General features: G+C 32.8%; 1 protein-coding gene across 3 annotated transcripts; it reads right to left on the reverse strand.

The window, feature by feature from the left end:
* On the reverse strand, positions 1-10,704 carry LOC140004517 (protein THALLO-like). Of its 3 annotated transcripts, none has more exons than XM_072082695.1 (17): positions 10,573-10,704; positions 9,832-9,981; positions 9,581-9,672; positions 9,400-9,487; positions 8,581-8,729; positions 8,296-8,442; positions 8,057-8,196; positions 6,988-7,075; positions 6,108-6,287; positions 4,411-4,584; positions 4,219-4,296; positions 3,846-3,985; positions 3,597-3,738; positions 1,765-2,018; positions 566-629; positions 416-484; positions 1-331 (listed from the first exon to the last, which is right to left on the reverse strand). In XM_072082695.1, exons 2-17 carry the CDS (start codon positions 9,941-9,943, stop codon positions 200-202), a joined length of 2,049 nt encoding a protein of 682 aa, XP_071938796.1. In that variant the 5' UTR covers positions 9,944-9,981; positions 10,573-10,704; the 3' UTR covers positions 1-199. The 3 variants fall into 3 exon arrangements, with proteins under 3 accessions (XP_071938796.1, XP_071938798.1, XP_071938797.1); XM_072082697.1 differs by having other exon boundaries at positions 9,832-9,954; positions 10,573-10,703; XM_072082696.1 differs by having other exon boundaries at positions 9,832-9,977; positions 10,573-10,662.
* Positions 10,705-25,492: the final 14,788 nt, after the last annotated feature.

The following is a 25,492-nucleotide window of genomic DNA, read 5'->3' on the forward strand; positions in this document are numbered from 1 at the left end:
TGCATGAAGGTAAGATCTAATTGAAAACTCCAAAACTCTTTTGTCACAATCACAAAAATTGTATGTCTACTTAAAAATAGACAGCGGACATGAACTTCCCTCAACCTAAATTCCCTCTTCAACATGATAATTACTGCAAAAACATATATATAAAACAACATCATATTTCCAAAAATACTCAAATGCTGCACCGCAATGGCTAGCTCTTAAACCTAATGCTGCGGCTGATTGCTGCATTAATACCCGAGGCTTCCCCACCATAAGTACCAGTTGGCTTCCTGATATCTCGCACTTGTCCCTTCCTACGCACCACTGCTTTTTGGTGCTTCAACTGTGAGAGAGAGAGATACATCAGCTATGTAGTTAGGCGTTTAATTTGTTTAAAGAAAAAAGATCAGCAGTTATTGCTAGATACCTTGTACTTCTTTCTTGGATTTTTGGTTAGCTTCTTCCGAGCACGAGTTAACCCTCTGTTCTTCTCCATCTGATAATTGCAAGCACAAATACTTTTAACAGTTAAACACAATATAAACCCATAAACACAGGTAAAATGAGAAATTGTGACCTGATAAGAAATTTGGCGCTTCCCATCTACAAGCGTTTCTGGCAAAGGTGTGAGTTTTGTGGATCTGTCGAAAGGAACAGAAAGCAAACAATAAGCAATCTAAATGCCTCCAGACACATTGACTGCACAATGAAGAATGAGTTAATAAAAAGATTCTTCTGCATGGAGACACATTTGAACATGTATGACAGAAATATAATAAGATAGAATCTGCTCACCGCTTGAAAAGAGCACAACCATGAATTACTTCAAACTTTAAACATCCCACCAACGTGGAAAAAATAAAATGCGGGCATTGGTCAAAAGAGATATACACTGAAGGCATTCCTTTTCTTTGTTACTTTTTGTTCTTTGGGCAAACAATAAATTCACAATCCACCAGCACTAATCATTCACACCTATTTGGTTCTTCACCTTTTCTTTTCCTGAATCTTGAGACTACTGTGAGTGAAGTTCCCAAAGTAGAGAAACTAGGAATATTTACAGGCTTGGGCAGTTTGAAAAAGAGCTACAGCTATAAGAGAAAGAGTGGATGATTCAAGGAAGAAAAAAACAAACAGCTGTTGGAGCCACTCTTGAGAATATTGTGGAAGTGTACACTAATTTGGTCAACACAGAGATAAGAAAGATATCTTAGCCACTTGCAAAAGTATGTGATTTACATTTGAAGAAGTGGCTCATTCCAATGTAATGCCAATATTGAACTAACTGCAACGACTGCAAATTTGACAGCAACGCATGCTCATCACATCGGCTACCAAAAGAGGTGCTACAGCCTAAAGATTTGGAACAGAGCTCTGGATGATACGAGTAAATACTTGAAAGCTGATTGCTAGATTCTCCATAATTGTATTCACGCATTCCTTATAGATCAAATGACTAAGTCAAGAAGGATGCTCATCTAGGTGGAACCATCCCATTAAAGATGTTTCCCCAAATTTTGCCACTTGAGTTGAGCTTAAAGGGTAGTGTTTCTATTCAAAGATAAAGTTCATAAGATGTTTCCCCCAAATTTTGCAAGTTTAGGTTATCTATTGTTTCTGTTCAATAATAAAGTTTAGATGCCACATTTTTGAGCCTGTAACTCATCAGGACTTAGATATCAAGTTCAGTGTCGCAAGAATTATGAACAATTTTAAGATCTCAGCTTTTACTGCAGAAAATTTAGTTTACGAAATGAAATTGCACCAGAGACAAACCTAGTATGCATCTCCGCCTTTGCTGCAAGCTTTGCAGTATGTTCCAGTTCTGCCTGCTTGTAAAATTCCAAATCTGACTCGGTCTCACCATCCAAATCAACTTCTGGAACTCCCTCATTCACAAGAGTTCCAGATTCATCATCCACATCATCAACAGTTCTTATTCCAGCCCCAGCCAAAACTCTAAGTTCATGCTTTCTTCGCCTCTCTCCTATGTCATCTCTTTTTGGTAAATCATCGTCACCAGAAACAACCTGTTAAAGGAAAGACATTACATGAAATATTAAAAAGCCTAATAAACACAACACAGCATATTGACATCTAAAATGGCTAAACAGCAGATCCTACAAAACCAGGAAAGAATGATAATTATAAGTCAATAATATTTGCATAGACAGTGTACAAACTCCAAATTGTTTAACCAAGAAATAACAAAAGGCAAACAACTTTGAGAAACATCAATTCATGTGTAGTCTACAACATGTGGCCTTCCTCTAAAGAAAAAAGGTGGGAATAGACTTCAGGGGCCATTCTTTTTTTATCGGCAACAATAACAATTGTATAACCTATTCTATCCTAGTCTACAAGGGAGGGGGAGCCTAAAGAGGCTTTTTGTGTTCGGAGCTAGCAGGTATGCAGACCCGCTAGACCAAAGGGGTGCTATGGCACCATCTTTGGATTTTTTTTGCTACAGGTGGGGTTTGAACCCCCACCTACAGCCCAAAGAGGAACTTAAGTTCCTCCTTGGTGGCCACTGAGCCAAGCTCAGTGGTTTTACTTCAGGGGCCATTCTGACAAACAGATATAGAACCCAAGGAAAAGAACATTGCAAAGCCATCTATATAGGACTTCGAAGGGGTAAAAAAATTTTACATGAGATTTATTTTAGATAGCCAAACTGCATTAAGAACTGCTCAGCAATCATCACCTCATGGAAGATGCACCAAGTACCAAAAAACTCAAGGCTCCACATGCCTGATAGGTCCACCAGAGAACTGAGAGTCGCATAATTAGCATGATATAGCATTGACAACACATAATTGATGCTATTTCCAATCAGTTATCTACAATTACACAAAGGTCACCTATGAACTGAAAAACTTAGACCCATGTAGTTCAGAAACCTTCATTGTTGCTACGATTGAAACTTGTCTTCCAAGATGCCTTCGTGCAACAATAATGGTGGCTCCATTTTGAGCTAGGGCTTTACAGTTTTGACACACTGAACAAACCTGCTTCCAAGCACGTTCCAGATTGCAGCAGGAGACTTATTGTTGTATGTTAATACATATCTCTTTTTTTATTGTTTCCCTTTTTCTTGCCATTTTTTGTTCTCAGGGAGAAAAAAGGGGAAAAGTCTAGCACACGATGACACAGGTAAGCATAAAATGCTCTCTAGCAGTTACATCTACAAAGTCTGGTTGAGTCTTACGCATCTCAAATCTCCTAGAAGGCTCAATCCAAAATACAATCAAGAGACTTGGGAAATAAATCAAATTTGAGAATCATGTATAAGCCAATTAAGCCGCATATATCCCATTTCTCCAACCACAAAAGAATCTCAATGAATCATAGGACAAAATGTCCTGGTCACGTGCTGGACAACCAAATGACTGAAATGGAATCCTAGATCTCCAAAAACTTGTGTTACCGGAAGTATGAAATGCAAATCCCAAAGTTATGGATAACAGAAAAAGGAGCACACTGACAATGCCCTAGTTAGCAAGCAATTTGATGACTGACTGTCATAATTCTATTACCACGTGGTATCACACTTCCAAAAGATTATATTTTTCCTCCATTATCCAGGACACCAAATCAAAGTCCATTACCTTTATCTTATTTGCCTGAGGAGCCACAAGCTTGGAGAGTTTAAGTGGATGCAAAAGACTCCCATTCCTGAGATCTGTTCGATGATTGACCTTTTCTAACTCAATAGCATCATCATCAAAGTCCTCTAATGTCTCAAGTTGTCTGTTTCAAGTTTGAACATCTTTTGTCAGTATCATCATTTTTCTTGGGCTGCTCCCTATAGAAAAACAGATAAGTGGAATTGATGAACTTTCAAGGATGAGTGATACCCATTAACAGGTAGGGAGCGCTTTTTATCTCTATAATGCTTGTTTGTTATAGAACTAAAGATGCCCTTCTGCTTCAATTTCTCCTCAAGGGCAGCTCTTACTTTTAACATCTCCATGCTCTGCTTACCAACTTGATCATCCTGTAAATTTCACATCCAAACAGATAATAGAGAAGAAATGGTTATAGCTCAGTTAAATTTCTACAGTTGCAAGAACGTTTATGCTGTCTAGCTTATCTATGTTTGTCTGCTACATATACTTGTAGGTCATGCTTCAGGAAAAATTATGCCTGCCAGTCATGAAAGCAATAGCAGCAGCACAAACACAAAAACTCAACGCAAATTAGCCTGTAAGCTCCATGTGTATGACTAACCTGATGCCTGGATTTTGATTTCGTCACCTTGTACTCCTTGAAAGAATCCTCTTCAACTAAAGAAGCTCCTTCATGAGCCTAAAATAAAATCAATATACTTATGTCTGGTAAGGAACAAATGCTGAATGGACTGAAAAGTATTAAATAAGAGATAATCAAGAGGAAATTGGGGCACTTCAACACGTTAGTTACCCCTGGTTTCTCTATTGTCTCAACAGGGACAGCAGCGGGCTTGTGAACCTCCGAACAAGATACAGAGTTTGCTGGAACATTCTCTTGAACCAGCTTCTCCACTCTCAGAGCAGATTCATTCTCGTCCAGAATATCCTCAAGCTCAGGAGGAAGATTGTCATCAAGTTCCTTCATCTACAATTAGAGGAGCGGAGTTACTACTTTCAGGGATTCCAATACTAATAGCATAGTAATTGTGAAGGTTTAGGAACTGCAGAAATTGCTTAAGTGGCGGAAACGACTATAGAAAACATTACTTTGAGGTATAACTTTAAGAGATTAAAGCCATACCCAGGAAGAATAACTGAACAAACTCAAACAACTAAAAGAAGACATCCAAGCAAATAGCACCCAGAGGAATAAATAGTATAAAGAGTAACCTTTTAGTATATAAACTATGATCAACTTGTGCACTGACAACTCTAAGCTCTCCTTTTGATGCACAATAAGATAATACAAAGCTACTTTACTAATGTAAAACAACCTAACGCTGCCCATGATGTACCACATCAACTAAGATAAATTACAACTAAATGTCATGAGAAATAACCAGAGAAAGATTCCTATGAAGCAACAAACACTTGTATGGATTATCAGGTAGTAACTACTTACCTCTCCCTACCTATGTTAGTCCTAAATCTTCTCTATATATAACACACAAAAGATTAAGTCCTCCAATCACAAGTCATAAACATATAGCTTGAATATTTCCCAAGCAAAAAATGATTCTTATGATATTTAGATACATATATATGAACAAAAATAAAGACATATAAGTTAAGGAAAAAATAGAATTGAAATCACAATTACAGGTTGTGAGCTATCCCTCTATTAAGCATTACCATACTATACATGCAACTTCTTTTTATTAGGATCCAGTTGTCTCACTCACCGATGAGTATACAGTTTCTGGATAAATCAGAGAGTTTTAGACACAGATTAATAACAAATACTGTTTAACATGCACATGCATCAAATAACAAACTACAATAAGGCACTCATACAACCAAAGAGACAGCTGGGACAGATTCCATTAGCAGCAATGTCAAAATAGCTCAACTTCTGCAGGTCACCCAATTACATCTAGATTTTACTTTATTTTTTTTAAAGAAACATGGATCCGATTGGGAAAGCCTTTTTTTGCAACTAAACTATGAACAGAAGGCTAATGTAATGGAAACACATTATAGGTAATAACAAAAATGTGTTTGAATATGAATCCTAAACGCTCAATTGCTGAAGGTATTTGAATACAGGTTGGACTTCACATATTAGATGTCTAGCTAAAAAGGGAAATGAAATGCCAAACAATAAAGCAATCTAATGAGCATATTCAAATAGAATAGAGACTGATTCTCGTATTTTATTCCACCTATTTAACATTTGATGCAGGATAACCACATAAACTATGAACATAAGAAAGTAAACTATCATTTTCACCTACTGAAGATAATCCTACTTTAATTTCCGTGAGAAAATCATTACAAGAAGAAATGCAAAGAACAAAGACTTGCAGTTACTGCATGAAAAATAAATCTTCAAAGAATCAAAACATGCATACACCAACCCCACAGTGACCTTAGATACGAAATATTCATGTGATGGGTTAAATTACAGAAATCTTCCATTCACTTAGATACTAATAATGAGGAAACAACCTTGTCCAATAAATTCTTGATCTCCACAAGCCTAGAAATTACAGGATGATCACGAACAGGCTGCCCTTCTGACTTGAGAAGAAGATAGAACGTAATTGCCTGGCAATAGGAGAGTAAAAGTTGCTGTTTGATCTCCATATAATGCATCCCTCCTTTGATTGCATTCTTTACATCTCTGATCTTCACCAAAGCACAAAAGCTTCATCAGTATGTTAATTGCATTTTAGCACTGTGCTGATTACTATGTCCTTTAACAAGTGTGGAAACGGTGAGATGGAGAGAAAAATTACTAGAGCATATTGCAATCAGAGCAGAAAGATGATAGCAAAATTTCATTGTCACGCTTTATTTTATTGAAATTCAACACATCTTTGTCAATGCTTTCTAGTCACACAATTGTCTATCTTTTATTGCATAGACTTGTTACAGATTGGCTACTAAAGGCAAAGCTACACCACAGATGAGTCAAGCAATCCACTTACACTTTAGAATTCTAAATTGGATTGACCTACCAAGAAACTGGAGGTCAAGTACATGTAGAAAATATTTAAGTTCATAAAATTACAAAAAAACATGCAACAGAACAAAACCTGGTACTTCCACCTTCCTAGACATCCTCAGATACATTTTATTTGTCACAAAATGGTTCAACCAAATTTTAAAGAGACTTTAGTAACTCCAGTCATGATTTGTCTGCATTACACATTTTAATTTACATTCGACAAACTTCACTTCTAAAATTTTCGAGAAAACAAAGGCTTAATCTTCATCATTTAGGACAACGGAGAGGTAGGCAATTTTTTTCAAGATTTGGTCAATCATGGAGATCTATGTACTGACACACAATAGGCTTAAAAGACTGGGCCAAAGGTGAGTATACCTTGCTTAAGAGTGGATTCACCTTGTTTTCAAGCTGCCCAAGTGCATCATCAAGTTCTGACAGTAAACCAACTAACTCTGGTGCAGAACTGTGCAAAAACAATTAATTGAGGTGAGAAATGCAAATTTAGTTTTTGCAAACCTGAAAACTACAGCCACACAGCATCAATGAGCAAGAACAAGTCTTCTAAAAACAGTTATCAGGGCTTAGGTATTTGAAATGCATATCCCACTTTAACCTAATATACTTTCATTATTAGTCTTGGTAAATAACCTCCAGGAAAATATGTTGAGAACTACCTCGAAATGATGCAGTGAATTTGATAAAAAACTTTCATGCACATAGAAAGCTCAAGAAATCATTCAATCAAACCTCGCTGCAATGATTCCTAAAAGAAAAAGAGCTGCTAACAATAATTAACTTTTTATCCAAAATGTTCGCCATAGGGACCCATGAACAAAATTTTGAGAATAAAATTGTAAACTCAAAATGGAACTAACATTTCAATCATTATACTAGGCAACGATCATATTATTAATGGACTTTGTACCATTACCAGACTCAGACAACATGAACTGTAGAAAGAGTTGGGATATTACAATTTAATTCTAACTGTATTTCAAGAAACCTTCAGATGAAATGCTTGGAACAGAGAAGTAACTATACATCTAGAGTTGAATTCTGTCACCCAAAAAAATAAAACTAATAAAAAGAAAGAATTGAATTCTATCTATTGGCAAAAAGCAAACAATGGTTAGCTAAAAGCTTATCAGGGCTAAGAGAAGGGAATCAAATGTCCCCTCATACTATAAAATGCTTGACAATCCTGGCCTTGGCAGCAATCACCAACTGTGTTAATGCTTGCGAAATATCCCAATACAGTTATTATATTTAAATCAGAATTCTTCACATTCCCATCCTAGAAAGCAATCGAGAATACATTAATACTGTTCAGTAATCCTTGTCAAATTATATCAGCAATTGAAGCTTCTTCTATTATACAATCTCAGCAGTGCTCAATATAGTGGACAATTAAACTGAGTCTTGACTGTAAAAGAGAGCTGCTCACCTATTCAGCACATCCATTTGCTCTTCCCTGGTCAATGCATTTATGTCTTTCTTCACTTCCTCATAGGCAGTTGCATTATCTTCTTTACCTTCTTTGCTTGCATAAGGTTTAAATGCAGGTTTTCCATGGACCAAAATTTCCTGAAATAGCCAACTAAAGATGAATTGATCTGCAAAATTCTCCTGCAATAACCAGAATACAAAGCATAAATTCCTCAAATTTAAAAGAGGGAAACCCACCTCGAATGTGGGTTCCTTGTCACCCTCATTGTCGGTGACATCCTCAAGACCAAAATCTTCTTCTGTCAAAGATTTTGCCTTTTCCTTCTGCAATCTCAAAACCTCTTCCTCCTCTTCAGCAGGTAGCTCCTCATCACTTGATTGTATCTGAAATTTTAATGTCCCTTCAATGCTCAACATCGCTCGCATGTAACAAACAGAAATTCATATGCTTGCACAATATCATATTTAATCTATTAGCTTTTGTTTACAAGGGCATTCCCCCTTTGGCCCTATGAACTTCACCTCATAGTCAATGTTCTCAGCATTGTAAAAAGTACTCTTTGCTCTGCCCCAAACAGCCCTTTCTTTTTCTTCTTCCTCTTCAGCATCATCATCCATTTCCTCCTCAACCCCACCAGTCTTAGCTCGTAAATATTTCTGTTGCCTCAGAACTACAATCATTAATTGAACTTTTCAAGTAAGATGACACAATATCTTTTGGCAGCAGTAACACTTCACTAATGAAAAAGGAAACAAGATTTGAACTCGAAAGAAATGCAAGAAATTAAATTAAAAAAAAAAAAAGAAGCTACACGTCCAACCATCATGTCCTACACCATATAAAGTAGTGTATATAATAGTATGCACCCAATCGTGCAAATCTAAAAGTTAGTTGCTTCAGAATGAAAGTGTAGGCTCTTGAGTAACAATGTTTGATAGATGTCATAGTCATAAAGCTCTAAACTACCAGTGTCTTCTGCCATGTTTTTCAAATGTTCTCAAGTAACGAATAGCATGTAGTACTTCTATACTATTGAAAGTTTGGACTAAAAAGGAAGATGCTTTATTCATCCTTAGATACATTTCTGAAATATCATAACATAATTGTTTAGAACTATCAAGATTTAAGATTTTGGAAGTTAGAAAGACGTGAAAAGAAACAGCTTGAATGATACGATCCCTTCGTCAGCCAGAATATAAGTAAAGTACAATTCCAAAGCAGCTTCATCAAGTACAAGTGAATAAACCATGTCCTAGCAATCAACACATAATTTTGTCAAAGCATCACAACATTGTCCAATATGTTACTCAACCAAAAGAGAAAATAAGATAACTCATTACGTTTTGCAGCAAAGCCCGTAAGTTGAGAGTCGTCTTCAATGTCATCATCGTTGTCATCCTCATTATCATCCATATCATATTTTTCATCCTACGAACAACAATATAGAAAAATGAGCCTATGAAAACTTATCCAAATACAATACTACTACACTTCCAAAGGAAATAAAAAAACAGTATACACCTCAAAGTCAAGAACTGGATGCTCAAAATCAGCATCAGACTCCCCTGCATCTTCATCTAAATCTAGTGGAACTATATCTCTCTGTTTGTGAACTTCAATCAACCAAAAAAAAAGAACTTTATTCAATCAGCAAATTCCACAAATAAATAACATTGCAACATTCTTTTTCTTTTCTCAGTGAACAATTTGAGAAGCAAATTCAACCAAAAAATATAAATTAAAACAGAAATTGAAAGGCAAAGAAAGCTTACAAGCATCAATTTCATCATTCATCATATCATCATTGTCCTCATCGTGATACGTTGTCTTTTTCTTCGAGTCATTATTCTCTTTCTTCTTGTACTTACCTGCTTTTCTTCCCATTTTGCTTCTACCTAACCTCTTACGATGTCAGTAACTGTCTGGTTTAAAATCAAACAACAAGACTGCTCATTCACCATGTTTGTGAGCAAAAAAAAGAGGCTTAAACAATCATAAAAACTCAATTGAAAAAATGCAGAATTCCCTTTGCACCATACAGGCTAAGTATTCCATTTCTTTCAATACCTCCAATTGATTTCAACTTTAAGATTGCAAAATAAACTTAACTTTTACATTTAATTTCTCAAACCATCAGTACTTCTAGTTCCCAGAATCTTGACTACTAGTTCCCAGATTCTTAAAGCCGGTAAAAGGCTCCACAAACCAGCCAAGAATGAAAACAAATAAGGTAAACAATACTTTCCTTTACTTCATAAATTAGACTACAAAAATCATTTTCTTTAAATTTTGAGCCATGAATAAAACATAACAACAAAAAATAACTACAAAACCTAAGATAAATACATAGAAAGAAATATAACAGCAGAAAAAAGAGAAAGAAGAAAAAGCAAGAGAAAATTACAGAGACCAGAGAGACAGATAAAAAAAGGGAAGAAGGTAGGTAGAATAGCTGGGTGGTGGAAGGGGGAAGAGGAGGAGGAAGAGAGAAAAACTAGCGACGGGGGGTGTACCTGGTGGCGGGTGGCGGAGGCAACGGGAGTAGCGCGGCCTGTGGTAGGGTCTTTCAATTCCCAGTTTTGAATTCGGCCACGGAGGTGGGCAGTACTAGGAAAGATGAATTCCTAGTAAGGGTCAAATAAGGGTTAATCACAAAAGTTCCCCTCGAGGTTTGGTTCGAGTTGCAGTTTTACCCCATAATGTTTTTCTTCTTACTTTACTCCCAATTTCAATCCAACTCGTCAAATTTAGTATTAAACCATTGAGTCGACGAAAATATTTCCCTACATGGTTTATAAAGAAAGGCCTCCGAGATTCTTTGGACGTTCAAATTACAAGATATGATTTTTGCGATAGAATGATTGTTTTATTTTTGAACTTTTTATATAAAATAAATTGGAATTATTAATATTTTTTAACCCACAATTGTAATGCACGTAATTACTTTAAATGAATGAATCTGCACTTTGCAAAAAAAAAAATCGAGAAATATGTGCTCCATGGCAATCAAGGAAGAAAAATATGTGGTTTGCTATAAAGTTTTAACTGTCTTCCACGATGTTGACTGCAATACAACACACATTCTCCTTCTTTTTTTTTTTTTTTGTCTCAAACTTCAATGTCTACCCACTTCAATTATTGACATGCATGATAATTTTTGGACAGAAAAATAAAGAATATTGGTATTTCAATTTATTTTATCCAAAAAAAATTATTCCATGATTAAAATCAAACCTTGTAATCTAATCATAGAAGGTAATGTTGCTGTGGTCTTCCCTTAGAAACCACATAGAAGGGCATTTTTATCAAATCAAATGTTTTAATGGTCAACTAATTGAGTTGGACGGAAATAAGGGGTAAAGTGAGAAGAAAATACACGTTAAAGGGTAAGCTGCAACCTTGATGAAACCTTAAAGGCAGTTTTTGAGTTTAACCTAATAAATAATGGGTAAACACATTAAGCCCCCTTTTTGCAAAAGTCAGGTATCTCTCATGTTGATACTCTCTTATTTGTAATAACATCAAAAAACTTCCCCTGCTATTAATTAGTGGAGAAAACTCGTTTCGTCATAAATTCACTCAGTTTTTCCAAATTACAAGTCAAATGATACAAGTAATTATTTTCAAAAAAAAAAAGGGTGAAGAAATATCCAGAAACTTAATTGGTTTAAATATCAATAACCAATATTCTGACCAGGACATAACAAGGGTCATGCTTAATTGGAAATATCCAGAAACTTCTAACTAAGCTACATCAAGAAACACTTCTAATTCAAAAACTCTTAGGGTTGTGTTTGGATTGCATTTTCCGTCATTTTTCATGGAAAAATTACTGTAGCGATTTGATATATGTGAGGGAAAAAGGTGATAGGGAAATATGATCACGGAAAACGATAATATTTTTCGACGGAAACAAGCAATCCAAACAAGGCATAATAATCTGACCAGGACATACAACCCCCGAGGAAATATCCAAAAACTTGATTGGAATTTATGCAACGTGCTCTTAATCTACAGCTTTATAAACTTAATAGCTACCATGTCACGCAAATAATAATAATATTACCATGAAAGAATGAAAATTGTTCTCACTAAATGGTCCTAATTAACTTAAACCCTGTTTATTAACCTAATTCAGCACTTAAATTTAATAGATTCAAATCTTAACACGTTCCGACGCGTTTGATAATAAAAAATTGAACATCTGAATTAATTAAGTGGCACTAAATTTTCTAGATAAAACTTGCTCTCAAAATTAAGTGATAAGTTATTCACTTATCATTTAATATGATATATACTTAAATATATCAAATTTAGTACTTAAAAATTCAATAATTAAATGGATTCAGATTTCAATTTTCAATTTTATCAATCACACCCTTAATGCCTGTGTCAGTTTCATAAAAGTATCAACTACTGAATCATTCAGATGTCATTGGTTTAAATAAAACTTTTGGAGATTGAACGCTAACATCAGCTCTCAATTTATTGAACTCCCAATCCCGCAACCAAACTGATGTCTCCACAATTATCATGGCTTTAGCAAATACAAGTAATTTCAAACAATTGTAAACCGATACAACTTCAATCAGCACAATAAATTTTAAAGATCAAGCACCCAAATAGAATCACTGAAAATGTTAAGATGGTCTCATACTCGATGGAAGACTGGGTATTGTATAAATAATGATTCTATCTCATAAAACATTATTGTTCTTTCATCAAATGGGCAAGCTAAAAATTGCAGCTTTTATATCACATACCAAAGCATCAAAACTCGCAAAAAGAGTTGCAGCTAGAGGTAGCAAATCGACCCACTTAACTAAATTTACCCATACCCGTCCATGAATAGATGGGTATGGATATCTTAAATTTTTGTATATGGGTATAAATGGGTTACCCAATAATACACATTTATTAAATGGGTATTATTGGGTAATCCATCAAATCCAATTAATCCATTTAGAATTCTCTTCCCTCCAAGTCTCTTCTTTTCCTCCACCTTTTTTTTTCAAATTTTTCATTTTGCCATGATGTTAACTACTTTTGTTTTTATTATTATTATTATTATTATTATTTGTTTGTTTTATCTTATTATTTTATTTTCTCTTAGTTTGTTAACTTGCACATTTTTTAGCATTACCAATTTATGATAAATTTTAGCCTATTTTCTTATCTTTATAAAATGAAATTTTAAATTTATATATGAAAAAAAATTAGGGGTTCAAATTTTTTGGATTAAGTTTTTATATTAATTTTTATAGTACTTAGTTCAAATTTTTATATTCTTATTATTCAACTATTAAATAATAAGTAATTTTGTGGCATAGAGTATAAATGAAAAAAAATTGATAATTAAGTTTATTGAACATTATAAGTAAATATTTAAAACTAATGATGGGTACAAAGAGTGGTATAAATTGATAACTTAGTTTGCAAAAAGTTAAAATAAATGGGTTATAAATGGGTAATTGGGTTATCCAATTCATTTTTTGACTTACCCATTTATACCCATCTAATTAAATGGATATAAATGAGTTGACTCACTTATACCCATTACCCATTTTACCCAACCCAAACTCGCCCAAGTCAGTCATTTTGATACCTCTAGTTGTAGCTAATCTACCAGATAAAAGAATTAGAACTAAAAAAAATGGCATGAAGAACGAAGTAAGGCATGGATGAATTTTAAAAAATCCGCTATAAAAAAAAAATGGAACCAATTAAAGACATAACTGAAGGGAAAATTGGACAAAGGGATTTAACTGGAAACCGAATTGAAGGATGATTTGGTTTTTACCTACAAAATATTATTTGGCGTTATCCAAACACACCCATTGTTTCTAGGCCTGTCAACGGTCCGGGTCAAGACCCGGATCTGGACCGGATCCGTGAAAATATTGCAGGTACGAGTAAGGATTTAATTCCATTACTTGAACCCGAATCCGGATCCGTTTTGCCAAACAAAAACGGGTCGGATACGGAAAATATAGTATTCCGACCCATGTTAGACTCGGATCCGGATATAAATGGATTAATAATTTAAAATATATATTTATCAATATAATTTGATTAGAGTGATGTATTTGAGTAAAGTGAATTTGATTTCTTTTCTTATTTGATTTTTTTTATATTAGTTAGAAATTAGTTTACAATTATATTTTTTTCTCATTTTTATTAGAAATTATAAATTTTGATAAATTTTTTCGGGTAAACCCAACCTGGATCCGAGACCCGTCGGATCCGAATCCGGAACATAGAACAGAAGACCCGTCAGATTCAGGTCCGGTGTGGTGTGCAGGGTTCGGGTCCGGAATAATGAATTTCGACCCGAACCCGACCCGTTGACAGGCCTAATTGTTTCTATGCTGCTGTTGTTGAAGAAGCAGAGAGGGGGTGGGGGATGGGAAAAGTGTTAACGTTTTCTTAATTGTAAGGACCCGGATAACTATTTGCTAACGGTGTCATTTTAAGTTCATTTGACTGTAAAATTTCTAAATTTTTGGTCCACAAGTTGGAAAAACAAAAAGTGGTGGAAAAAATTAGGGGAGGATGAAAGCTTTTCCTGATGGATGAATAATGAATGTGGGGAAAGCAATTTTAAACATTAAAAAAAAATAGAAAAAGATGCTTCAAATTGTAGCAAGTTTTGGACTTTGGAGGCCCGTTGCATGAACGGCGTCATATAGAGCTTGGCTCTTTGTAACGAATAGGCTGATTATCGCAAAAAATTTGTAAATTTGTGACGAAGAAAACAATTTTTTGTAGTGCTAGCATTTTTTAACTTTATAATTTCAAAAATTGGTTTTATCATACAAATAATTACATGTACATATCTCTGTATTTTGATAGGTTAGTATGAAAATCTGGAATGAAATGACAAATATGTGAGGTCTTCAATTTCCATGATAAAACTCTCCTCACTGTTCTTATTCTTCTTTTGGAAAAGAATTAAAACTGTTTGTGTTGAAAATTTTCTTTTATTACATGTAAAGGACATTAATAAGAAAAGTAAGGGATAAAGATTTAAAATCAAAACTATAATAAATGTTGGATTGATGAAAAGCATTGACAGGGGAGACACATGTTATTTTGAAAACAAGAGGGAGGTTCCTAACTTTTACATAATCTAGAGGAGAAGTTAGTGTAATTACCCATAAATAATTGAAAATGAGAAGAAGAAAATAAAATAGAAGTAAGATAAACTGGGACGAGGGATGGATCAGGTGATTCGAAAGAAGGAAGTGCAAGTGAAAGGTTCCGGGTTTAAGCCTCCCACTTACACCCAAAAAACATATTATTTACTTGAGGAGAAATTGGACCACAACATTAGAGAAATTATTCAATATATGGGAAATTATACATTAATGATTGTATACGAACATATGACTTTGGTAGATAGAGCACAAATAGGGGTGCAAACGAGCCGAATTGAGTCAAGTCTCAACTTAATTTTACGAATCTCGAACTCATACTCGAGTTTAAAAATTAAAAAAATATTTTTTGTAAAAAATGAATAAAATAATAATTTTTCTTAATATATAATAAAATATTAGAGATATATATGTAATTTTACTATTAAAATAAATAAATAAATATATATATATATAATTGAACTCATGAGCCGCTTGCAAGCTAACGAATTTAGTATTTTTGAATTCGAATTCGACTTGATCAACTCGACTTTGACTCGTGCTCGTACTCGAGCCGCTTATGATTTGCTTGCAAGCCGCTCAATTAGTTTACAGCCTAGGCACAAAGATAAGGGAAAATAACTTGAATAAATATTTTATAATTCTTAGAGCATACTTAAAAAGTAGGGATAATTTAAACCTGGCGTACGCAGCCATCCTTGTTGGGAGACTCACCCACCATAGCCAGGTGTGCGATCCGGGTTGACCAACGGATTAGTCAGGGCAAAGCCCTGGATACCGTGGCAGGCAACCAAAAAAAAAAAGTAGGGATAATTTTAAAAAATCCCTTGAGATTTCTCATAGTTTTACTTAGCTCCCTCAAGTTTTAAAAATCTCACTTAACTCCCATATTTGGAACTTTTGTGTAACATATAAGCCCAAATCAAAAAAGTTGAATAGAAAAATAATTGTTAGAGAGAAAATATAATTTGGTGCCAAAAATGCCCTTACTAATTGTTGCAACTTTTTTTTGAGAAACTATTAAATAAAGGGTTAATCACATTTTATTCCCTTAAAGAATATCTCATTTCTCAGTTTACCCCCTAACCTTTAATTTTGCTCATTTAACCTCCTTTAAGACAAAATTGCCCTTGCATTATTTTGACTTTTCACTTACCTTGTTTTCCTTTTTTTTTTATTTCTTTTTCTCTTTCTTCTTTATTTAATTCTTCCTCTTTCCCACAAAAATCTTCACCTTAATGATTGAAATTAAAAAAGAGGAATTGCAGAGATCTATCTTCTGATTAAATGATTAAAAAAATATTCAAATTACTTTCCTAAAATACAATTTTTTTAGCCTTTCAATTCTTTTTATTTTGGATTTTCCTCTTTCCTTTCTAGTTTCTCATTTTATTCTCAAGAAAATATCATAAGATGAAATTGTTTTCCTTTCTTTTATTTCTTTCTATCTTTCATCATTCCCAATAGAAATTCCATTTCAACGAAAATTTTTGTTTTGAGTTTGTAATTGCATATTTCTGGGTGAAGGTTTAAAAGGCATTAAAAACTAATTTTGATTTTTTGTATGATGCCACATGTCACAAATTTCAATTAATGATTATTAATCAGGTCACAATTTCATCTTAAGATATTTTCTTGGGAATAAAATGAGAAACTAGAAAAGAAAGAGGAAAACCCAAATTAAAATAATTGAAAGGCTAAAAAAATTGTATTTTAGGAAAGTGATTTGAATATTTTTTTAATCATTTAACGAGAAGATAGATCTCTGCAATTCCTCTTTTTTAATTTCAATCATTAAGGTGAAAAATTTTGTGGGAAAGAGGAAGAATTAAATAAAGAAGAAAGAGAAAAAGAAATAAAAGAAAGGAAAACAAGGTAAATGAAAAGTCAAAATAATGCAAGGGCAATTTTGTCCTAAAGGGGGTTAAGTGAGCAAAATTAAAGGTTAGGGGGTAAACTGAGAAATAGGGTATTCTTTAAGGGGATAAAATGTGATTAACCCTTAAATAAATTAAAACTTGGCAAACAAATGCAAAAGCCTGGGGCTAAATTTCAAAAATATCTAATAGATGCATTAGCAATGTTTAGTTGATTAGACTAATCAACACCTAAAGTTGCAAAGTAACTCAACTAAATATAAAGGACAAAATCAAAATGCTTAAAAAATTGAAATGATATAGGACGCTTTTTTTTTAATATTAATAACTACTATTAGAAAAATGCACCATTTAGATTTGGGGAAGAGATATACGCCAATTTGCTGAAGACAATTGACCAATGTTTTTACTTTTTCCTTCAAATATGTTCCAATAATGGATTTTTAGGAATTGTTTAGTTAATATGTATCAACAAACGCTAAAATCATAATAATCTTTTTGCCACATATTATATTAGCACTAAGTTGGTCCAATAGATAAAAGATGTCTCTTCGAGTTCTCCCCACTATTAGGTTCAAGGTAAAATTGTGCCTGACTGCTGGGCAGATGGAAAAGGCCTGGGAGAGGTGGGAGGGTAAAAAATATATACATCAGCAACAACTCCCAATTCTCTACTAGGTATGTGCAGGGATGGCAACGGGGTGGAGGAGGCCCCATTTCTCTCACGTGATTAATAAAAATTTGTTATATAATTTCATTATAGATAAATTTTAACAAATAATTAAGTATTAAAGTATCAAAATATCACCAAATTATTATTCATTGTAATTTCATAATTGAAACTCATAAAAACAATCAAACAAAAGTTATTTGAATACAATCCAATATGATGAAACAAATACAACTAAAGTAGTCAAATTTTTACTTTTGATACAAATACAATCACTAAAGTCATTATTGAATTTTTTTGAGAAAAAAGTGTTATTGTGTTAAGTGTAATTAGGAATTTAGTATAAATGTATAAGTAAATTTAGTATAACTAATTAATAATTTTTATTAGTAGACATGTATAATTATTAATATAATTGATAATATCAATTATATTACATATATTAATATATATTATATAACTAATAATATTATTATTATAAGTTTGTAACTAATTAATTAAGCATTATATACATATATATTTATTAATTTTTTAAACGGGTGGCAGGGCGAGGGGTGGGTCCCCCGCCCCTCGTCCCATTTCTAAACAAGGGGAAAAAATTCTCTCGCCCCTCCAACCATTAGCCTCCGTGGGTGCTCGCCCTAATTGCCATCCCTAGATATATGAGATTTTCAATAGTTGAAGGAAATCAAGTGAAATTACTGAAAACCTCAAGGGAGGTTTCTGAAATTGTTCCTTGCTGTAAAGTTCCTGAGTTTAGCTTGACACTTAAAAAGAAACCATGAAATGATTGCCCGATTGGTACGTTCTCAATATTGGACACTAGCTTTCAAATTCCTTTTACAAATTTTGATGCATTGCGTTGTTAGACCCAGACCAAACTGACCCGCCTGACCGGTCCGACCATGAATAGACCTCCTTTTTCTAAATAGTTAGCAGCACAAAAGTGCTTTGATAAAAAATTAGCCAAAACTATCAAAATCGGCCAAACTAGTGACCAGGTTCAACAGTTTGACCCGATTCTCAAATTTTTCTTTCTTATTTTTTCTAAAACATAATTTGAGTTACCTAAATTGTAAAATTTTTATTTATTAATATCAATAAAAAAATGCCACCCATTTAGTGTAAATATCAAAATCACTCACTTACCTAAATGATCTCTAAATTAAGAAATTTTAATCCCTATCATCTTATCAAATTATCTTCAGTGATTCCAACTTGCATTATAAATCCATATTCCCAACAAAAGATCTCGAAATAGGTATGATTTGTTTTAGTTTAGTTTTTCAAGTAATTTTGGAGAATGGGGCATATTTTATACATGAATTCACATTTTATATATAATTTTTAGGTGTATATTTTATTACAAGCCTAACATTTTTGTAACATTTTGTATGGTTGGCCAAATATAACCAAAAAATAAAATTGCAATATTTGTGCAGCTTATAAAAGTACAAAATAATTATAACATCATGCTGACTTTAGCGGGATTTTAAGAACAGTCCGACCAATTCGACCAGTTGACCCTTGATCCAAAAGTTTAGTCGAGTCACTATCCGGTCTAAGTTTAACAACATTGATAATAGGATCCCAATATGCAGAATATATCAAAAAACGTCATCGTCTTTGGATTTTGATTCTTTCTAGGATTTATATTGTGTTGCAAAAAAAATTAGGTACTGACAATTTATATATTAAACTTCTATTTATGAGGATTTATACCTAAACCTCTATAGTCTATTAATTTTGTGCTATTAGTAGTTAAGTAGAAGTTTAGGTAAAAAAGTGTCATAGAAAAAAATTTTAAGTGGCAAAAAGTCAAAAGTTCTTAATTTGAGGTGCAATATCATGTTGACTCCTCTAGATTCTTTTTTTAAACCGTCCATTTCCCATTCCTTTTCTTAGTTTCATAGTATGAAGAACTCTAAAAAATTTTCCTTGATCACTGGATCAAACCTAGTGACTAAAAGAGATATTGGCTGAGATAATGGATTAGATACGGGCTTATTATGAACCAGAAAACTAAACAAAGCAAAATGCTAGCAGCATACAACCACAAATTCAAGTGATTTGAGAACGTATCCCCATAAACCCGGAGCAAAGTAATGAAAACGGGTGAATAAAGAAAAAACTTAAAATTGTTTATCCAAATTATTCCCACCCACTACCATATTTCCCCTTTTCCAAGTTCCATGTATTTCTTATTATTTTAATTTTGGACTTATTTAGCAAATCCTAATTTATATTGACAACTACTATTATGGTTATGAATTATTATCAGATAACTATCTATATATTCACTTTGTTTTGGTGAATTTTTTTATTATTTATATCTATACAATAAATAAATGGGGAGGGAGCTTTTGGTGTAAACAAATTCAGTTCACTTTATGTTTTTTTTCTAAACTGCCATTAGTAACCTCCTAGTACCATATTTCCTCTTTCCAATCCAAGAACCACGTATTTCTTATTATTTTAATTTTAAACTTATTTAGTAAATTCTAATTTATATTAACAACTACTAATTATGTTTATAATTACTATCAGATAACTATTTATTTATTCGATTTATTTTGATGAATTTTTTTTTACTATTTGTATCTATACTATATATAAAGGGGAGGGCGTTTTTTGTATAAACAAATTTATATCACATTATGCTTTTCTTAAATTGTCCTTGGTAACCATCCACTACCATATTTCCTCTTTCCAAGTACCATGTATTTCTTATTACTTTAATTTTGAACTTATTTAGCAAATCCTAATTTATATTGACAACTACTAATTATGGTTATGTATTACTATCAGATAACTATCTATTTATTCACTTTATTTTGGTGAATTTTTACTATTTATATCTCTATCTATACGATATATAAAGGGGAAAGGGATTTTTGATGTAACAAATTTATGTCACTTTGTGTTTTTCCTAAACTGACCTTGGTAACCACTTACTACCATATTTCCTCTTTCCAAATACCATGTATTTCTTATTATTTTAATTTTGAACTTATTTAGCAAATCCTAATTTATATTGACAACTACTAATTATAGTTATGAATTACGATCAGATAGCTATCTATTTATTCACTTTATTTTGACAAATTTTTTTCTACATATATCGCCAAATATATAAAACCAATTCTCCAGAAAATGATTCATCAAATATAATAATAAAATTTTAATAACATTTTTTTTTATCATTGGCAGATACATTAGTGCGTGTCATAAACGCTAGTGATGATGTCATTATTAGCGACACCTATTCCCTTTCCTGAATCCCCTAAACCAGACACCTCCTTAAACTTGTTTATCCAAATTATTTTTGTTTTTTAATAAATTGTCAAGGCTTTAAATGGCAGTTTCAGTCTCATATTCTTCTCAATCTTTGCACATTAATCTCACGTTAAATATTGCTAATGCCTCCTTGATAATTTTTTACGGTTTAACAAATGATGAAAAGCATAAAATGGGAAATGCCCTAATGAATGACTTAACCAGGAAATCGACATTCAATTTGAGATTTACATATTACATATATCATTTAAGATATCCTTCCAAAACAAACAAAAATTTAAAAAAAAAAAAACGCTTAATCCCGTATTCTTGAAAGTGCTATAAATTCCAAACCATACCCTCCCAATTCAGGCCATAAATAACCAGAGGTCCAAAACCTCCTCGTGCCCACATTTTCACTCACAAGAAAAATTAACTTAAACCCTCCAAAAATGGCAAAAGAATTCCGCCCTCTTCTCATCATCTTCTTCTCTTTCTTGATTTCCTCTACACTTATCGACATCTGGGAGACGACGGCTGCCGATGAAACCAACGAGATCCTAGGCCCCGTGGATGGTTTCCGTGCACAAGACCCTGAGGACCCTTTGGTTGTCACGATAGGAAAATTTGCTGTGGACGAAAACAACAAGCAAAAGAAAGAAAATATCCATTTTGAAAATGTTTTAAAGGCTGCAAGCGAACAAATTGGAGCAAAAACCGAGTATGGCCTCCTTATTAAGGCAGCCGAAAATGGTACCTCAAACACCTATGCTGCCGTTGTCTTGGACAGCAAAGATTCTGGGAAGGAGCTCGTTGGCTTTAGAAAGCGAAACTTGGCAGTTTAGAAGATATGATAATTTAGCAACTACGTCTCACATTTAAATTGTATCGTCGAGGGTGACATGATGATATAAAGGTGTGATTATTTGTTTTTCTTTTCCTTTTTTTTCAAGTCTTCGACACAAGACTGCAGGTGGAATGGAAATGGAATTCCAAGATGCATACACAATTTCTCTACCAATACCGTCTATGAGAAACCAAATTTTTTTTTTTTTTTTTGCCATTAGAGCTATTTCCAACAAATTTCTGAATAAAAGTTGCCTAAATTGACTTTATTTTCGGCTAAGTGGAACACTTTACAAAGGTGGTTATTTAGAGATATGATTTTCGCTTGTGCATGGCAATAATTTTGACTTAGCTAAAAATAGATGATGGGATATATTAGGAATGACATCCAACATTAACTCTGCTGAAAATTTGGAGTATTCTATCTAGAAAAGAGTAATGCAAACGAACTGAATACCGAAACATTAAAACTTGGTTGGAGCTCGTAATAAACTTGAAATTAGTGCTTATCGGACTCCAACTTGAACAAAGTTTTTAATGAAAGTAAATTTTCGAGTAGAAGTTGAATAAGTATGTAAATCTCATCTTTTTATGTGTATGAAAATGAGATCGAACACTATTTTTTTTTTCAAATTTCTAGCAGGGGAATAATAACTCGATCAATATGCTCGTTGATGCTTTGTTTTCTAGTTTATTAATCGATTTCGAACTAATTTTACTTCAGAAAACTCAGGCATAATTCGTTTTACACCCATAATCAAAACCAAAGAAAACCATCTTAGAATAGTAAACTTGAATGCCAGTAAGTAGTGTTATTTAAACGCCTCACCTTGACTCACCATTTGTACTAGGTCACATGCTTTATAAATTGACTTCAATATTATCTATTTTAGGGTAAAATAAATCATTGGCCACTAAATCCACTTGCTACGTTACTACTGCACCTGAGCAGCACACTGCATCCACCAAAGCATATTCATCATTTTGCATCCAAAACAAAGGATAGCAAGTGGAATGAAACTTAGTAAATGTTTAGTGATAGGTGCCACACCTTGTTGGAAACTTTTGGAAATTAATCATTAAGAAAGAAATGCAATTTCGATCCCCATTGTCTGGCTGTTGTGCTTATATATTTCCTTATGTTTTGGCCAAAATAAAGGTTTATAGCCAAGATTTTTTTCTTAGGGAGGCACAAATTTTTCCTAATAATATTATCTTAATATGCTATGTTCAAAATAATTTCCATCCATTTAAATATATGACATCTAAAAACAATTGGAAACTTCTGGAAATTAATCATTAAGAAAGAAATGCAATTTTGATCCCCATTGTCTAGCTGTTGTGCTTATATATTTCCTTATGTTTCGGCCAAAATAAAGGTTTATCCAATGGCGGAACCAAGTTTTTTTTCCTAGGGGGGCCAAAACTTTTCCTAACAATATTATCTTAATATGCTATGTTCAAAATAATTTTCATCTATTTAAGTATATGACATCTAAAAACATCAAATATTAACTTCAATTATAAAGGTTTGTCTATATCGTAAATATGCAGCATAGTTATAACAAAAATTAAGACAAAAAATAACCTTTAATTAAATATTCTAAATATCACAAACCACCAAAATTACATATTATGAGAAGATGCTCCAATATGTAGCCTACGCAAATATATATATATATATATATATGCAATATAAATATAACTATTTTTAATTAAAAAAAAGATAAAAGTTATGTTAACACATTGAAATTTCAATCTCTTTTCTTATAAGTAAATTGAGCTTTATGTTCCTTGCAGAAGTAAGTTTATTTATGATTGAACCAGTGCTAAACATTTCAATAACTTTCTTTTCTATATACACAATTAGGCAATTATTCAAGAAATTATCTTCCATCTTGTTTCAGAACTGTCTTGAATATTTTCATAATTGAAAATACTTGTTACATAGTTGCTGCTGCTACAGAAAAAGTAAGAATGAGTCTAATCAATTGGGCTAAATTGTATATTTGTACATGAACCAATAAAGTAATTACTTTTGTTTTAGCCCATTAATGATTATGAATTGGGTCTTTTATTATAATGTGTCAAATTGGATCAATTTACTATGGATTATCCATCTTATGTTCACTTTTTTGAAAGTTAAATAACTAGCACAATAAAAGATAAATAATTTTTTGAAGAAAAAGTTAATTCAAAGGTGGCCAATTCATATATATATGTATATGTAAACTCTCATAATATAAATTAAAATTTAGAAAAATTGGGGGAGGGGGGACAACTTTGTTTTACACGCATTTTTATACACTATGAATTAAAATTTTCAAAACTTAGGAATGGGGGTCCTCAGTCCCCTTAGCTCCGTCTTTGGATTTATCAATCATCACGTGTGCTCTATTTTCTCTTTTCACCATTTTTTTGGTTAATCAATCAACAACACTCAATTTTATTTTATTTTTATCAACTCAATTTCCCTTGTGCGTTTTTTTTTTTTGAATTTTGTCCAAGTCAATATCGTTAGTCATCTATTTTAATCCTTTTTATTCTCCTTAAACTTGGTTTGTCGTTGTATTTTCACCTTTTTTTTTTATCATCAATAACGTCTACTTGTTTCTCGTTGTAGTCATATTGCTGAAGTCAATGCTTGACTGCTTTCCAACTTGACAATGTCATATGATATTGCATATTGCATGTTTTACTCGCCCAAAGGAACTTAAACAGCACAATGCTCCTATGGCTATTTCTTTATTTCAGCTGTTAGTTTTAATTTTACTTCTCTTTTCTTTTTCTTCTTCCCTTTTCTTAGACTTAAATCATTCAAAATTGCTGGCTTTAATCCTTCATTTGCATGTTCTTCCTTTCTTTGGCTCCATTTGGATTGTGATTTGAGAAGTCTCGATTTACCCCCGAGTTTTAATTTTATTTTTCTGTTTGAAAATCTGTTTTTTTTCCTATTTTGATTTTTTAAAAATCTCAAAATCAAAGTCTCATCTTTTTTTCATTTCAGTCATGTGGAATTTGCGGAAACCGAAAACTTGAAGCCCATTTGAGTTGCCAGTTTTTTGAGAAAAAGTTTCCCACTTTAGTTATTTTTTAATTTTTTTAAAATACCCTTATTCAATGTAGATTATTGTTAGTATAAACTAATTTATTTAATATAGATTGTTATTGAATATAACCTACTCTGTTTAATACATTTAAATTTTTCAAAACACATTGATATATGAATGTGAATTGATTCATTCTTAATCATCAGTTCAAATTCCCATAAACCGTCAATTCAAGTTTTTATAAATAATTAATATAAGGTTATACTCTATCTAATGTAAGGGTGTTTTAGAAAATTAGTAACCTATTTTTATTTTTCTAACAAAATTAACTACTTTTTCTTAAATTGTTTGAAAAAAAAACCTAGAACTATCAAAATGAAATGGAGGGAATAATATAATCTGTTTTTTTCTTTTTTCTTTTTTTATTTTTGGCGAGTGCAAAGCACTTTTGCCTTGCGAGCTGGCAACCATGCTACTGGTCGCTCATATTTACATGGACCACTGGTAATTCACTTGTGAACGTCCATCCCTAGGAACTTCACTTTGTTTTCTCCACGTAC

Source organism: Coffea arabica, chromosome 3c, assembly GCF_036785885.1.
Source record: "Coffea arabica cultivar ET-39 chromosome 3c, Coffea Arabica ET-39 HiFi, whole genome shotgun sequence".
Lineage (NCBI taxonomy): Eukaryota > Viridiplantae > Streptophyta > Magnoliopsida > Gentianales > Rubiaceae > Coffea > Coffea arabica.

Coding starts and splice junctions, on each gene's coding strand:
- LOC140004517 (XM_072082695.1), bottom strand. CDS start 9,943: ATGGGAAGAAAAGCAGGTAAGTACAAGAAGAAAGAGAATAATGACTCG. Junction 3,739..3,845: donor CGCTCCCTACCTGTTAATGG/GTATCACTCATC, acceptor AACTTGAAACAG/ACAACTTGAGACATTAGAGG. Junction 332..415: donor ATCCAAGAAAGAAGTACAAG/GTATCTAGCAAT, acceptor TCTCTCTCACAG/TTGAAGCACCAAAAAGCAGT.